Genomic DNA, 16,211 nt, shown 5'->3' on the forward strand with positions numbered 1-16,211 from the left:
TTTTGTTGTTGACTTTTTTGAATTCCTTGTAGATTCCAGATATTAGTCCCTTGTCAGATGCATAGTTTGCAAATATTTTCTCCCATTCTGTAGGTTGTCTGTTCATTGTCTATTTCTTTTACTCTACAGAAGCATTTGTTTAATTAAGTCCCATTTGTTTATATTTGTAATTGGTGCATTAGCTTTGAAATCTTAGTCTTGAATTCTTTGTGTAGGCCAATGTCCAGAAGAGTTGTTCCTAGGTTTTCTTCCAGAATTTTTAGTTTCGCATCATACATTTCAGTCTTTAACTCATCTTAATTTTTGTATATGGTGACAGATAAATCCAGTTTCATTCTTTTGCATGTGGCTATACAATTTTCCCAGAACCGTTTATTGAGTAGGGTGTCCTTTCTCTCGTGTATGTTTTTGTCAACTTTGTCAAATATCAGTTGGCTATAGGTATGTGGCTTTATTTCTGGGTCTTCTGTTCTGTTGATCTAGATGTCTATGTTTATACCAGTACCATGCTGTTTGATTACTATAGACTTGTAGTATAATTTGGAGTTAGGTAATGTTATGTCTGCTTTTGCTATTTGGGTTCTTTTCAGTTCCATATGAATTTTAGGATTTTTTTTTCTAATTCTGTGAAAAATGTCGTTGTTATTTTGATAGGAATTGTATTAAGTCTGTAGATTGCTTTGGGCAATATGGTCATTTTAACAACATTGATTCTTCTACTCTATGAGGATGGAATGTTTTTCCATTTATTTGTGTCCTCTTAACTCTCTTTCATCAGTATTTTGTAGTTTTCCTTGTAGACATCTATCACTCCTTGGTTAAATGTATTCCTAGGATTTTTGTTTTTTTTTTAACTCTTGGAAATGGGATTGACTTTTGATTTGGTTCTTAGCATGATTATTATTGCTGTATAGAAATGCTACTGATTTTTGTCGATTTTATATCCTGGAACTTTACTGAATTCGTTTATCAAATCTAGCCGTCTTTTGGAGAGGAGTCTTTAGGGTTTTCTAGATATAATATCATTTTATCAGCAAACAAAGATAATCTGACTTCCTCTTTTCCCATTTTGATGGCTTTTATTTTTTTCTCTTGCCTGATTGCTCTGGCTAGGACCTCCTTTACTGTGCTGAATAGCAGTGGTGAACATGGACATACTTGTCTTGTTCTAGTTCTTAGGGGAAATTCTTTCAACTTTTTCCCAGTATGTTATTGGCTATGGGTTTGTTATACATGGCTTTTATTGTTTTGAGCTATGTTCCTTCTATGCCTTGTTTGTTGAGGGTTATTATCATGATAGGATGGTCAGTTTTATCAAATGCTTTTTCTAATCTATTGAGATGATAATATGGTTTTTGTTTTTCATTCACTTGATGTGATGAATCACATGCATATGTTGTACCATCCTTGCATCCCTTGCAAAACCCACTTGATCATATTGTATTATCTTTTTGATGTGCTGTATGATTTTGTTTGCTTGTATTTTGTTAAGGATTTTTGCACCTATGTTCATGAAAGATAATAGTCTGTAATTTTCTTTTTTTGTTGTGTTCTCTACTGATGTTGGTAGCAAAGTGATACTTTGTAGAATTAGTTAGGGAAGAGTCCCTCCTCTTCAGTGTTTTGGAACAATTTTAGTTGGATTGGTAGCACTTCTTTTATGTCTGATAAAATTTGGCTGTGAATCTGTCTGCTCCTGGGCTCTTTTGTTGTTGTTGTTGTTGTTGTTATTATTTGAGGGAGATATTTTTAAATTACTAATCATATCTCACTACTTGTTATTGTTCTGCTCAGGATTTCCATTTCTTCCTGGTTCAATCTTGGGAGGTTGTATAAATTCCACAAATGTATCCCCTTAAGTTTTCCAGTTTGTGAGCATATAAATATTCATAGTAGTCTCTGATGATCTTTTGCATTTCTGTAGTATCAGTTGTAATGTCTCCTTTTTCTTTTCTGATTGTGCTTATTTGAATCTTCTTTCTTCCTTCCTAGGTTAGTTGACCTAGTGGTCTACCAATCTTGTTTATTTCTTCAAGTCAACAACTTTTTGTTTTCTTGATCTTTCGTATTGTGTTTTTGGTCTCCAGTTCATTTAGTTCTGCTCTGAGCTTTGTTATTTCTTTTCTTCTGCTAGCTTTGGGTTTGGTTTGTTTCTTTTGTTTCTTTGTTTTTGTTTCTTGATGTGTAACATTATGATGTTAATTCAGGATCTTTCTTTTTAATGTAGGTGTTTAATGCTAATACTGCTTTTGCTGTTTGTCAAAGGTTTTGATATGTTGTGTCTCTGTTTCCTTTTGTTTCAAAAATGTAAATCTTTCTCTTTTGTCATTAACCCAAAAATCATTCAGGAGCAGGTTGTTTAACTTTCATGTATTTGTATAGTTTTGAGAGTTTCTTTTGGAATCACTTTATAGTTTTATTCCACTGTGGTCTCAGAAGATACTTGATATGATTTCAATTTCTAAAATGTACTGAGGCTTATTTTGTTGCGTAACGTGTTGTCTGTCTTGGAGAATGTTCCATGCACTGATGAGAATAATGTATATTCTGCAGTTATTGGGTAGAATATTCTGTAAATGTCTGTAAGGTCCATTTGGTCTACAGTGATTAAGTCCAGTGCTTCTCTGTTGATTTTTCTGTCTTGATGATCTGTTTGGTGCTGTCAGTAGAGTGCTGAAGTCCCCACTATTAGTGTAATGCATCTCTTTTCTTAGGATTGTGATATTTTCCATTGGACTGATCCTTGTATAATTATATAATGTCTCTCTTTGTCTTTTTTAACTGTTGTTGTTTTAAAATCTGTTTTGTTTGATATGAGAATAGCTCCTCCTGCTCGCTTTTGGTTTCCATTTGCATGGAATATCTTTTTCCACTCCTTTACCTTAAGTCTATGTGAGTCCTTATGCATTAGCTGAGTCTCTTGAAGACAATAGGTACTTCATCGGTGGATTTTTGTCCATTCTGCCATTCTTTACCTTTTAAGTGAAGCATTTAGGCCATTTACATTCAGCATTATTATTGAGATGTGAGGTACTGTTTTATTCTTCATGCTAGATGTTGCCCAAATACCTTGTGGGGTTTTTTGTTGTTGTTTGTTTTGTTTTTTTCATTTCATTATTGTTTTATAGGCCCTGTGAGATTTATGCTTTAAAGAGGTTCTATTTTGGTGTATTTTGAGGTTTTAAGATTTAAAGCTTCTTTTAGCAGTTCTTGTAGTTCTGGCGTGGTAGTGGTGAATTCTCTCAGCATTTGTTTGTCTGAAAAAGACTTTATCTCTCCTTCATTTATGATGCTTAGTTTTGCTGGACACAGAAGTCTTGGCTGGCAATTATTTTGTTTGAGGAGGCAAAAGATAGTACCCCAATCCCATCTGGTTTATAGGGTTTCTGCTGAAAAATCTGTTGTTAATCTGATATCTTTTCCTTTATAGGTTACCTGATGCTTTTGCCTCAGAGCTCTTAAGATTCTTTTTTTTGTCTTGACTTTTGATAACCTGATGACTGTTTGCCTAGGTGATTATTTTTTGTGATGAATTTCCAAGGTGTTCTTTGAACTTCTTCTTCTTCTTTTTTTATTATTATTTTTTTTAACGGAGTTTCACTTTTGTTGCCCAAAGCTGGAGTGCAATGGTGTGATCTCGGCTCACTGCAACCTCCACCTCCCGGATTCAAGCGATTCTCCTGCTTCAGCCTCCCAAGTAGCTAGGATTACAGGCACTACAGGTGTGCACCACCACACCCAGCTAGGTTTTAGTATTTTTAGTAGAAACAGGGTTTCACCATGTTAGCCAGGCTGGTCTCGAACTCCTGACCTCAGGTGATCCTCACACCTTGGCCTCCCAAAGTGCTGGGATTACAGGTGTGAGCTACTGCACCTAGCCTCTTTGAACTTCTTATATTTAGATGTCTAGATCTCTAGTGAGCTCAGGGAAGTTTTCCTCAATTATCGTCACAAATATGTCTTGCAAACTTGTAGATTTCTCTTTTTCCTCAGGAACACCAATTATTTTAGGTTTGGCTGTTTAACATAATCTCAAACTTCTTGGAGGCTTTAATCATTTAAAAGAAATGTTTTTTCTTTGTCTCACTGGGTTACTTTGAAAGCCTTTTCTTTAAGCTCTAAAGTTGTTTCTTCTACTTGTTTGATTCTATTGTGGAAACTTTCCAGTGCATTTTGTATTTCTCTAAGTGTGTCTTTCATTTCCAGAAGTTGTGATTGTTTTTTCTTTATGATATCTTTTTCTCTGAGACACTTTTCCTCCATATCCTGTATTGTTTTTGAAATTTATTTAAGTTGGCTTTTACCTTTCTCTGGTATCTCCTTGAGTAGCTTAATAATCAGCCTTCTGAATTCTTTATCTGGCAGTTCAGAGATTTCTTCTTGGTTTGGATCCATTGCTGGGGAGCTGGTGTGGTCTTCTGGGGGTGTTATAGAACCTTGTTTTGTCATATTGCCAGAATTACTTTTCTGATTTTTTCTCATTTGGATACACTATTTCAGTGGAAAAATCTGGAACTCGAGGGCAGCTGTTCAGATTCTTTTGTCCCACAGGGTGATCCCTTGATGTGGTACCCTCCCCCTTTCCCTAGGAGCCAGATTGTGGTGATTGTTATTGCTCTTCTAGGTCTAGCCACCCAGCAGGGCTACCAGGCTATTAGCTGGTTCTGGGGAATGTCTGCAGAGTCCTGTGATGCAATTTGTCTTCAGGTCTACCAGCCCTGGATACCAGCACCTGTTCTGATGGAGGTGGCAGGGGAGTCAGGTAGACTCTGTGAGAGTCCTTGGTTATAAATATGTTTACTCTGTTGTCTTTCTTGAATGCTGGTTATGCTAGCAGTGAAGTTGTCATGTGGACAGACTCAGGACCACTGGTTAGCCAGGATGTTGCAGGCAGTGGAATTAGCTGTTGTTTTTTCCTTCATTAGAGCAGGGTTGTTCTGTTATGAGTTGATATAATGTTCTGAGTTGGTTGACTTTGAGCCAGGAGGTGGTGCTTTTGAGAGTGTGCCAGCTGCAATAGTAGATGGGATATAAGCTTGCTCTAATTTGGCCAGGACAAGTATTCAGGCTTCTCAGGTGATGGATGGGATCATAAAGCTCCCAAGAGTTTATGTTTTTTTGTGATTCACTATTGGACCAGGTAGAGAAATACCATCAGGTACAGGCAGGATTAGGTAGGTTTGAGCTCAGACTCTCCTTGGGTGGGGGTTGCTGTGGCCACTGTGGGGAGATCAGGGGATGGTTCTTGGGCCAGTGGAGTTATATTCCAGAGGGAATTATGGCTGCCTCTGTCACCAGGGAAGTGGGGGAAAGCTGGTAGCAACAGGCCTCACCCAGCTCCCACACAGTTGGCAAGACCAGTCTCACTTCCACCATGCCCTGCTAACAATGCCGAGTTTATTTCTAGGCAGCCTGCAGCCTGGGACTCAGATCTAGTCCCAGGATCTAAGTTTCCCCACTGAGGAAGCAAGCACTGCTTTCAGGCCACACCTTTGCCAATCTGCCACACTGTCAACCGTGTCTCCACTGTGCTTTCTGCAACAGTTCCTGTTTGCCCCCAGATTCTTCTCAAGAGGGTTTACACCCAGTCAAAATTATTACAAAGTTCAGTTGGAAGCTTCTTTCACCCTGTGATCCCCCTCAAATTCTGCCAGTTGCCTTCCCTGAGGGCCCCTGTGAGATAGAGTCAGGGATGGCTTCCCTGGGCTTGAGCTGGAGAATGGGACTGCCTACAAGGCTTGTCCCACTGCTGCTTCTACTTTTACATTTCACAGCAAATCCATTTTAGCTCTAGGTAAGGCTAAATTCTTCTCCCGTAATCTGGATTTTAAGGTTCCTCAGTGGGGACGTGTGCTTGGAAGCAGATGTTTCCCCTCTCAGACTTTGAGAACTTACAAATTTTCACCTGCCTTGCAGAATTTGCAATAGCCTGCCACTTCTTTCAAATGACCTGTGATTTCTTTTGTTTTTCCTGGTATGCCCCTGCAGTTGTTCCTGGAGCAAACGTCCACAGAGTGAATGTCCACACACTGTTCTGTCCATCCAAGTGGGAGCTGCATATCAGCCCTGTCCCCTATCTGCCATCTTCCCTCTCTTTCAATAAGCTTTTTTAATATTATGATTTTGAATTCCTTTTCTGGCATTTCATCAATTTTTTTGTTGCAATCTGCTGCTGGAGAATTGTGTTCCTTTGGAGGTGTCACATTTTCTTGCATTTTTATGTTTCTTGTGTTCTTATGCCAATATCTATGCATCTGGAGTAACAGTCACTTCTTCCAATTTTTGAATTGGCTTTCATAGGGACAGACTTCTTCCTACATATGTATCTATAGTGTTAGTTGGGTAGGGTACTTTAGCTTTGATACTGGGAGCATGCAGTAATTTCGTCTCCATGATTTTTTGGCTGTAATTACTATCAGTGGTGTCTATGAATTCCTTAGTGACTTAAACTGCAGTTGTTATTGGAAGCTGTGGTGAGGCTTTGCTGGGGATGGGGACACCAGGCGGGCTGGTCTTCAGGCCTCAGTGGTGGCAGCAGTAGACTGAGCCTGCCTGTCCTTGGGCCCCCAGGTGGCATACATGGGCACTGGTGTTAGCAGTTCCAGGCAGACCAATCTTTGGACCTCCAGATGGCTTGCTCAGGTGCCAGCAGTGGCGATGGTGCATGGCTCTTCAGGTTTCTGGGTGGCATGCATGGGGTTGGCAATAACATTGATGGTGGTAGACCAACCCTCTGGCTCCTAGGCAGCATCCATAGGGTACTAGTGGTGGCAGTAGTGAGCTGGGCGGCCCCATCCTTAGTCCTGTAGGAGGAGTATGCGGACGCTGCAGATGCTGGTGGTGGTGGGCAGGGTGGGTCAATCTCCAAGTCCGTGGATGATGTATGCATGTACAAATAGGCTGAGCAGACTCACCCTCAGGCACCTGGTAGGAGTGGGTAGAAGCTGACCACAGGCAGGGTGAGTTGATCCCCAGGCCCCAACAATGCACAGAAGCACTGATGGGCATGACACCACATGGGTCAAGCCTGTCATCAGCCTCCCAGTGGTGGGCACAAGCACAGGCTGTAATGGTCAGGGCTGCTCAATCTCCAGGCTCCCAGTCAATGTCTGTTGGTGCCAGCAGAGTGGGTGGCCCTGTCCTCAGGTCCAATTAGGGTTTGCATGGGTTTCTGTGGTAGGGGTCAGGGCAGCTCATAAGGGTCTTTTTTTTTTTTTTTCTTTTCATTGCACAATGCTATTCCCATAAAAATAAAGGTCTTTAAAAATTGTTGTTGTTGGCTGGGTGCAGTGGCTCACGCCTGTAATCCCAGCACTTTGGGAGGCCGAAGTGGGTGGATCACCTGAGGTTGGGAGTTCGAGACCAGCCTGACTAACATGGAGAAACCTCATCTCTACTAAAAATACAAAATTAGCCGGGCGTGGTGGTGCGTGCCTGTAGTCCCAGCTTCTCGGGGGGCTGAGGCAGGAGAATCGCTTGAACCCGGGAGGCGGAGGTTGTGGTGAGCCAAGATCGTGCCATTGCACTCCAGCCTGGGCAACAAGAGCAAAACTCCATCTCAAAAAGAAAAAAAAAAAGTTGTTGTTGGGTTTTTGTTATTGCTATTAATATATTCAGATTGACAATCAGTAGTTTAGGCCACTTGATGTCACTCTTTTTTTTTTTTTTTTTTTTTTTTTTTTGAGACAGGATCTCTCTGTTGCCCAGGCTGTAGTGCAGTAGCTTGATCATAGCTCACTACAGCCTTGACTTCCTGGGTACAAGTGACCCTCTTACCTCAGCCTCCTGAGTATATGGGATGACAGGCATGCACTACCATACCCAGATAATTTTTTTTATTTGTAGAGGTGAGGTATTATGTTTCCCAGACTGGTCTTGAACTCCTAGGCTCAAGCAATCCTCCTGCCTTGGCCTCTCAAAGTGTTGGCATTACAGGTGTGAGCCACTGCCCCTGTCTTCATTTTTAAATAATATCTACTTATGGTATCATATATTATAAATCTAGTTGTTGTCTTTCGTCTAGACAGCAGTTAGCCTCCTAAAACTCGGGCTTTCATCCTTCAACTCTCTTGAGTAAAATAAGTACCTTGTACCTCCCACATAAAACAGTTTTAAAATTCATACCAGAGGAGATACATGTGTGTACAAGTCGACAGCCTTATTGATCCCAGAGTCGACAGCCTTATTGATCCCGACAGTCTTATTGATCCCAGTGCCACATAAAGTTATTTAGTTAACATTACGATCATGGCTTACGATTAAATTCCATATGCACAAGAAAACTTCTAATGCAAAAGAGCACCTGGTATTAAGTGAAGTTATCATGCCAGTTAAGCAACTGGCGTATGAACTCATTTAATTCTCACAATAGCGTGAGGAGGTCGATGTACTATTCATATCTCTACTTTACAGATGAGGAAAGCACAGAGAGGTTAAGCAGCATGGACAAGCTATTTAATAGGAAGGAGCAGAGCTTTTTCCCAAAGCTATGTGTGCTTTGGGAAAAATGGGTCCAAAAATATAAATATTAAGGCTATTGATACATATTTGGAAATTATTTTCGAAAAAGATGTGGCTCTTCTTGCATTCCTAAAAGATTCTAATGTTCAGATGGGAAATGAGTGTATAGCCTAGTCAGCAAATGTGTACTGGTGGCTGTTTTCTGGAGGCTTTCGTTATATGAGTATGGATATACTGGAAGGTACTGCCAAGAAGCTGCTTCTCTGAGATCTTCGTACAGAGACTAATGTCACTATGAGCATGTAGTTCTGGGATCTAGACCTGCATTGCTTTGTATATTTAGTAGTGGATTGCATTTGTACAGCTTTGCTGGTGTGAGCTCTACATTACTTCTGGAGCCAGTGGATTTTTATCAAGTTAAGCATTTTACCTGCACTAGCATTCTATTCTTTACCTAATTTAGTTGTGTAGCAAACCTGTTGAGCATCAAAGTGTCAGTTGTGGATTCTTTGGCAGAAGTAAAACCAGTTTATGCTTCAGTAAAACTAACACTGAAAGCTCTTTCTATTCCTATGTCCTTTGAGAGTTTGATTCACAATTTCCTTGTTATTGCTCCTGCATAAAACACTGAGTAGAAAGGAGGCTTCTTAGGACAGAGGGGACTTGTTCCTTTTTTATTTTTTAACAAAAAAAGAACCTCTGATAATCCTGTCCCCTACGATGTGGTCAAAACTAAGCCATAGTGTGGTGTGCCCATATCCATAAACTTGTGTATCTCCATACCTAACAACGCTGCTGGGCTCAAGGGAAAAGAATACTGTTTGTGGAATGAATCCATTGTCACGTAGATAACCCCAAGCAGGGAAGGCAGCTTATGCTTCCATAAGGCTTAGCAAAGTCTTCTCATGTGGGAGCTAGCAAAGAATTTGAAGATCCAAAATATCAGGGTCCATTTTGAAAGCTGGGGCAATAGCGGAGGGGATGTCGAAAGTCCTGGTATAGAAAGGGTGGGTCACCTGAGGTGCAGTCCAAAGTCCATGAATAAACAGAGGTTAAGGGCAGAGGAAAGAAGGCACCTGAGGTAGCCCCTGTTTTCCTTATTTGGTTATTTGTCTATAGCTACCCCACCCTCATTGCCCTCTCCACAACACTCCTCCACCTCCCACCAAAAAAAAAAAAAAAAGGAAGAATAGAAACTTTTGAACCCATGTGGGGATTTCACAATCATGTCTTTTTTCTTGGTAATGTTCTGCTTTGACATAATAACAGATCTATTTATGTTTGCAAAGGATTAGCTATGGACCCTGCTTCTGGAGCAAAACTCAGACAAGGATTTAGTAAATCTTCTAAAAAAGATTAACTCCTAGAAGCCAGGTAAGAAAAAAAAAATCACCTCTAATCCAGCTGTTGCTGTCCAGTTAATGACTTTTAAGAGAATGGATGCATATGAGGCAAACTAAAGAGACATTTGGACAAACTCCAAGTTGGGTTAACAAAATGTAGGCTCTTGAAACTGACTCTTCTGTTAAACGTACAGTTTAAAGAGGTTATTCAGTTTTTGATTCATGACTTAGTAGGAAAGGGGAATGATCCCTCACTTTTGACCTGAAAGGTTACTGCCTTGTCCCTTTTTCTAAGCACCTTACCCTCACAAAGAATAGTTCACTGAGAGTGTGAATTGTTTGTAAAATAATTAAAAGTCTAAAGAGGCCTATATTATTTAGCATTCTCAATGTGGAAACAATGACATTCTAAAGTAAATGCCTCTTCTTTCTGCTTTCAGACTGGCTCCCTGAAACCCATCAGCCTGGGTGGTCGCGTACTTGAGAATGCCACCTAAGCGGAAGGAATGGTAGATGTGATTCCAGTTTATACACCCTTGATTCTTCTTGAAGCATCACTTAGAACAAGTAAAACTAGCTTCAAATTTTTATTTACTCCCTTTGAAGTTTTCAAAACAAAAGCATTAAACACATCAACCTGTATAATGCATGATTCAAATTCACTTGAAGTTTAATTGGACATTTGATGGGTTTTTAAAGACAATGTTGCTTTGATATTAGAACCTTTTAGTAGACTAGTAATTGGAATACTAACATTATTTACTTACTAGGAAAATCTTTAACTGGCTTCATTTTATATACTAGCTGTGAAATCTCAGTTTTGATATTGGCATCTAGTAAGTATTAAATTATAGCTAATTATACACAGTATATACATAAACATTTAAAATAAGTGTAAGTGTCTTACATACCAGTCACACAGACCATATCTGGGAAGAAACACTGAAGTGGAGGAGAAAAGATTACCAAAATCTCCCATCCTGTGGGAAGAATGTTCTCAGTGGCCTCAAGCCATTTATTTATCATGGCCAAATCAGAAGCTATCTAATCATTTCTTTAGCACTGATTTATACAGAGCTCTGTTGGGAAGTGTCTCTCTCTTCTCTTTACCGTCTTTTTTTTTTTTTTTTTTTTTTTTTGGAGACAGGAGCTCACTCTCACCCAGGCTCCCAGGCTGCAGTGGTGCTATCTTGGCTCAAGCAGTACCTCCCACCTCAGCCTCCCGGGTAGCTGGGACCACAGGCTTGCGCCACCACAACCAGCTAATTTTTTATATTTTTTGTAGAGATGGGGTTTTGCTATTGGCCAGGCTAGTCTTGAACTCTTGAGCTCAAGCCATCTGCCTGCCTTGGCCTCCCAAAGTGCTGGGATTACTGGCATGAGCCACTGTGCCCAGCCTCTTTGCAATCTTAAGGGTCAATAGACCTCTGTTTGTAGAGTCAGTTATACTTAATTCATAATTTTAAATCCAAGAACTTTTTCTTAACTTCGTAAAATTTTAATTAGAACAATTAAACCATTTCTTTCTGTCCAAATTTAAGTAGGAGAATCCCAGCCTACCCCGACTTGTAATGCAGAATATCTGAAATTCTTACGATCTGTATTTTGGGGACCAAACTCCAAATGTTATGTTCTGTGTTCAGGAAAATCAAGTATGTGATGTGGAACTCACAGGAGACAGTGGTAAGCCATGTAAAAGTATCTGTGGAAGCTTCTATAAATGGATGTCAGGAGGTTTTAGCTGAGATGAGCTCTCGTCTTTCCCCTTTTGCTCTGGGAGATTGCTTTCCCTCTGAGAACAAAGAGGGGATATGGGAACTGACTTAAACGTCCCCAAGCAGTGGACTCCTACTAACGGAATAACTTACATCACTTTGTCTCATTTCCTCCCCACGGCTTTCATTGTAGTTTAAAGACCCAGGTCTGTCTGGCAGCTGGGTCTCATAGATTAAACTTCCTTCTCAGTTCCAATCCTGGGTAGCTGTTTGCCCCTTAAGTGGTCATCAGCATCATTGTTAAGGACTGTGAGTGGGTCAGGTTTTCTCACATTTGACCAATAGGCTTCTTGGATAGACAGACAAACTCATCTTCCCTTTCTCTACCTACCCCCACCCTATTTAGCGGTAAAACAAACAAATAGGCCTGTCAGATTTAAGGGGCATAATACGTTGAGGAAATCCCAATAAGAAATAAGTACATATTTCTAATTTGGCTAGAAATTAATGGTAAACACCATTGTAAAAGTGGATCATGGAAGCCCAGGTTAGACTAAACTGTGGTGGATAGTATTCTGATATATACATTAGAAATAAATTATGTCACATTATAGAATGATTTAAAATATTGTACCGTGTTTTTAGAAATAAGATCTTAGCGCTGTGAATTTAATGGAAGCATCTAAGCTTCCATCTTAAGTCATAATTATTTTACTCAAAAAAAGTGAAATTTCTAATAGATGGTCAGTAGAGGTCAAAACAGTAGTTTCTGTGGGGGAAGTAATGACCAGGAGGGGGCATGAGGGAGCCAGGTGGAGCCGGAAGTGCTTTCGCTCTTGATCTGATCTGAGTGTATGTAGTTCATGTTGACACAGGTGGAGCTGTATGAAAAACTAATCAAGCCAAATTGCAAGATTTGAAAAGTTTATTATATGTAAGATATATGTTTATGGAAAAGAAAAGAAAGCCTCTAAAAACATAAGACAATGGAGCTTTAAAAAAGGTTAGGTTTTACATCTTTAAAACTCATTAATAAGATACCAAATTCAAGAGATTATAGTTACATTGTAAAACATAATCTTCTTTTAATAAAAGCTAATAATGACTGATGAATTACAAATGCACTTATTTATTGGTGATTAAAAACAATACTTAAGAACTTAAGCAGCTTGAGTAGTAGTTTAAGCTAGACAGAGCAAAGAAAATTCTTGTTTAATATATATATATTTTTAATTCCAGTAATATTTTCTTAAATTCCTGTTAAAAATATAATCAATATTAAAGTCAGCAAAATGCCTTTGACTGACGCCTGGATTATTTTACCACTTAACCTGGTTACACAGTGATTTTTTTTTTTTTTTCTGTCAGATGTAACTGACAACCAGTTTACTCTTTAAGATAAATGAAGTGATAACTCACATTGCAGCATCTTGTGGAAAATATTCAAACTACATTTAAAATGCTTTTGTAAAATGGAGAACTCTATTACTCCACAAGAAATTGTATATGTAAAACTACAGGTTGGCTATGGTAATAGTAACTAAACTACATCCAACCCTGAAGGTAGAAAAATCCCTGAAAAGAAATACACAGCCTAGTCATAATATATCATATAAAGGTTGTTTTCTTATTTTGAAAATTCTCCCAGATTTGGAGAAATCCAAACCTTTCCATAGTTCCCTTACTAGGCAGTGCCACATAAAAGTTATTTAGTTAACATTATGATCATGGCTTACGATTAAATTCCATATGACAAACACTTATATATAGCAGCCGTCATTTTGGATGTTGGTTATGACAATATTTGCAGTTTGATTACAGAACACGCGTTCATTAAATTTGGTACAAAGCATGAACACTCAGGACAGATTGGCACGATACATGCAGTTCGAGAATTCTCTTATCTCAAGCCAGTCATCACTGAATAAGCCATAGTCCCAGTCGTTTTCCAAATCTTTCTCATATTGTAACTGACATTTAAAATGCTTCTTAAAACATCTTCCAGAATACGAAAAATACACTTTAAAAATCAATTATCTGAATGCATGATGGAAATGAGGCAGGATGGCAGAGCCAGTGCCAGCTGAGAACACATGAGGGATGGGGGGCAGGGGGAGCTGGCCCAGGCTCACAGTGCCCATGGCAAGTGGGGGTTCTTGCTGCTGCTGCCCCAGACAGCTTAACCTGTGGGGCAGAGATTCCCCAGGCCCCAGGGCAAGAGTGCTATTCCCAAAGGTATTTTGGGTAGCAGGAGGGGGCAGCTGCCAGAAGCCCAACAGGGGGGACAGGTCCAGAGAGGCAGGTATTGTTAGGTTCACAGCATCTGCAGGCAGCTCCTTGGGCAGGTTTACTTTACCAGCATTTCCCTTAGCCAGATCAAAACCTGGGTTGAGCTTTTGAGGTGACTGAGGCTCTTGCAGAGGCAAGTCCTCAAACAAACTGATATTGCAAAAACCTTTAGTATCTGCTTTGAGGGGCAGGCTTGCAAGTGGGGAGTATGAGGTAGAAGTGGTGTTGTACTTGTGATTGGGAAGGGGTGGCGGAGGAGAGCCAGGGGATACCGAGGGGTGGAGAGAGGCCAGGGATTCTGGCAGCGGCTGCATAGGCTGGGCGGTTTGTTCTGGGGGACTGAGGGTGAGGCTGTGGACCTCAGCTGGCAAGCTACTTGCAAGCCCGTTCTGGGCAGAAGCTCCTAAAGGGAAAGGAGGCAAGGCAGCAGCCTTCAGTTGGAATGAAGGCGAGATGGTGTGGAAGGTGCTCAGAAGGTCTCCGGTCTGCAAGCTCTCTTTCATCAGCTCCTGTGAATGGGTCTTCTTGGTATGCCGGGTGAGGTGATCCTTGCGCCCAAATCTCTGGGCACAGAACTGGCACAGGAAGTCCTTGCATCCTGTGTGGACCACCAGGTGGCGTCGCACATCCTTCCGGGTGTAGAAGCATCTTTCACAGTGGTCGCACTGGTGCTTCTTCTCCTTAGTTCCGCTAGGGGGCTTCTCTTCCGCATGGGCTTTGAGGTGGTCCAGTAGCACCTCGGTGCTCCCTAGCTCAAGGGCACAGACCCCACAGGTGAGGTCCCCACTGCTGGCCGCATGGAGGGCCAGGTGCCTCTTATAGCCAAGAATGGTGTTGTACTTCTTCCCACACTCCTCACACCCAAAGGCCATTTTGTTGGGGTCGTGGGTCTGGAGGTGGTTTTTCAGGTGGTCTTTCCGGTTGAACGTCTTCTCACAGTGAGCACACTGGTGAGATTTCTGGGGAGAATGGGTAGCCATATGCCTAGGAGCAGAAGGAGAAATTTCACAATAGAGAGTAGTTTTAAGAGCTGAAGAAAGGTGTAGAAACAATATTATATCAAAATGTTCATAGTTTTCTCTGGGTCTTGGTATAATTTTCAAAATTCTTTCCTATATTTTCCAAATATATAAACTTTTATAATTTAAAAAAGCAAGCAATACTAAAGCCATAATACATTTTTCACACCTATAAAACGTTTTTTGAGACAGGATCTCACTCTTTTGCCCAGGCTCGAGTGCATTGGCACGATCATGGCCTCAATGTCCTGGGCTCAAGCAGTCTTCCCACCTTAGCCTCTCCAATAGCTGGAACTACAGGCACACACCACCAGGCCTGGCGAAAATTATTTTTTTTTTTTTTTGTAGAGACAAGGTCTCACTATGCCCATGCTGGTCTGAAACTCCTGGGCTCAAGCGATCCTCCCTCCTTGGCCTCCCAAAGTGTTGAGATTACAGACAAGAGTCACCGTGCCTGGCCAGAATATTCTTAAAGACATGTTTTTTAATGTACACAGATTTCTGAACAAGTATGCAAGTATTTAAAAATACGTGACCATGAAAAATCTTTTTCAGGAAGGGGTTAAAGGGGTCTTTTGTACTCTGGAAATTCAAGTGACTCAATTTGCCTGCTACCCAGAACAACATAAAGCCCCAGGTTTGGGTTATTGTTCCTAGTTCCTATGCTTCTGTTGTTTGAGACAAAAAGTTCAGGCCATGGACATGTAACTCTTAGGAGCCTCTTTAAAAGTCCATCCTTAACCTCAGAAAAGTGTCTAATAGGACCCTGAACATCAGCCCACTGCCTGTGCTTCCAGCCTCAGCCTCTGCCTGCTGTGAGGTCTCACCACTGTCTTGATTTCCTTCATTCAATGCTTGCCTATCAGCTCTTATCTCTGATGCTGCTGCCTATCTCTGTTACTTCAAATTTTCCCTCTAAGACACCTTCGACTTACTTCTTAAAGGTCACTGGTAATTTAATTGGCAAAATTCAAAAAGACTTTCTTCTTTAAATATGAAGCTGCTACTTCTAATAAGAGTTGTAAGTTTGTCTTCAACAATGGCTTCAGGGACAAGCCGTAGTCCGTCTAGTCAATTTGGAATTTCAAAATAGCTATTTTTTATATTTGTGAAGCAGAAATTAGTTATGGAAAGCCATCACAATTCCATCTCTTTCATAGTTCCACTGAATTGCTAACATCTAAACTCAACACTGGCTTTTAAAAACTCAGTGGTATAAGGAAACCCTGAGTTTATCATCCTTAAGCTTTAAAAAGGCTCATTTTAATAACTAAAATGCAGAGCACTATATGTTAGCATCTCCTATAAAACAGAATCCTTCATTACAACTCGTAGCTTCATATCCCTCAGGGCAGATACCTCCTTTAGGGGTTTTGTCATGAGAG

General features: G+C 40.5%; 2 protein-coding genes across 39 annotated transcripts in view; one reads left to right on the top strand and one right to left on the bottom strand.

Moving 5' to 3' along the window:
• The window catches only part of ZC2HC1B (zinc finger C2HC-type containing 1B), a 101,307-nt gene that overhangs the window by 66,118 nt on the left and 18,978 nt on the right, over positions 1 to 16,211 (top strand). The window contains exons 7-8 of one of the 2 annotated variants that reach the window (XM_055266287.2): positions 9,750 to 9,834; positions 10,244 to 10,461. The exons of the other annotated variant lie outside the window; for it this stretch is intronic. Coding sequence (XP_055122262.1) covers positions 9,750 to 9,820 — 71 coding nt within the window. The 3' untranslated portion in view covers positions 9,821 to 9,834; positions 10,244 to 10,461. Of the gene's footprint in view, positions 1 to 9,749; positions 9,835 to 10,243; positions 10,462 to 16,211 lie in introns of those variants that run through there. 2 annotated transcript variants of the gene reach the window in all.
• PLAGL1 (PLAG1 like zinc finger 1) overlaps positions 12,426 to 16,211 on the bottom strand; it is a 131,670-nt gene continuing 127,884 nt past the window's right edge. For all 37 annotated transcript variants that reach the window (XM_063631935.1, XM_063631923.1, XM_063631982.1 and 34 more), the window contains one exon: positions 12,426 to 14,791. In XM_063631935.1, coding sequence (XP_063488005.1) covers positions 13,552 to 14,791 — 1,240 coding nt within the window. In that variant the 3' untranslated portion in view covers positions 12,426 to 13,551. The remainder of the gene's footprint in view (positions 14,792 to 16,211) is intronic.

Source organism: Symphalangus syndactylus, chromosome 2 (assembly GCF_028878055.3).
Source record: "Symphalangus syndactylus isolate Jambi chromosome 2, NHGRI_mSymSyn1-v2.1_pri, whole genome shotgun sequence".
Classification (NCBI taxonomy): domain Eukaryota; kingdom Metazoa; phylum Chordata; class Mammalia; order Primates; family Hylobatidae; genus Symphalangus; species Symphalangus syndactylus.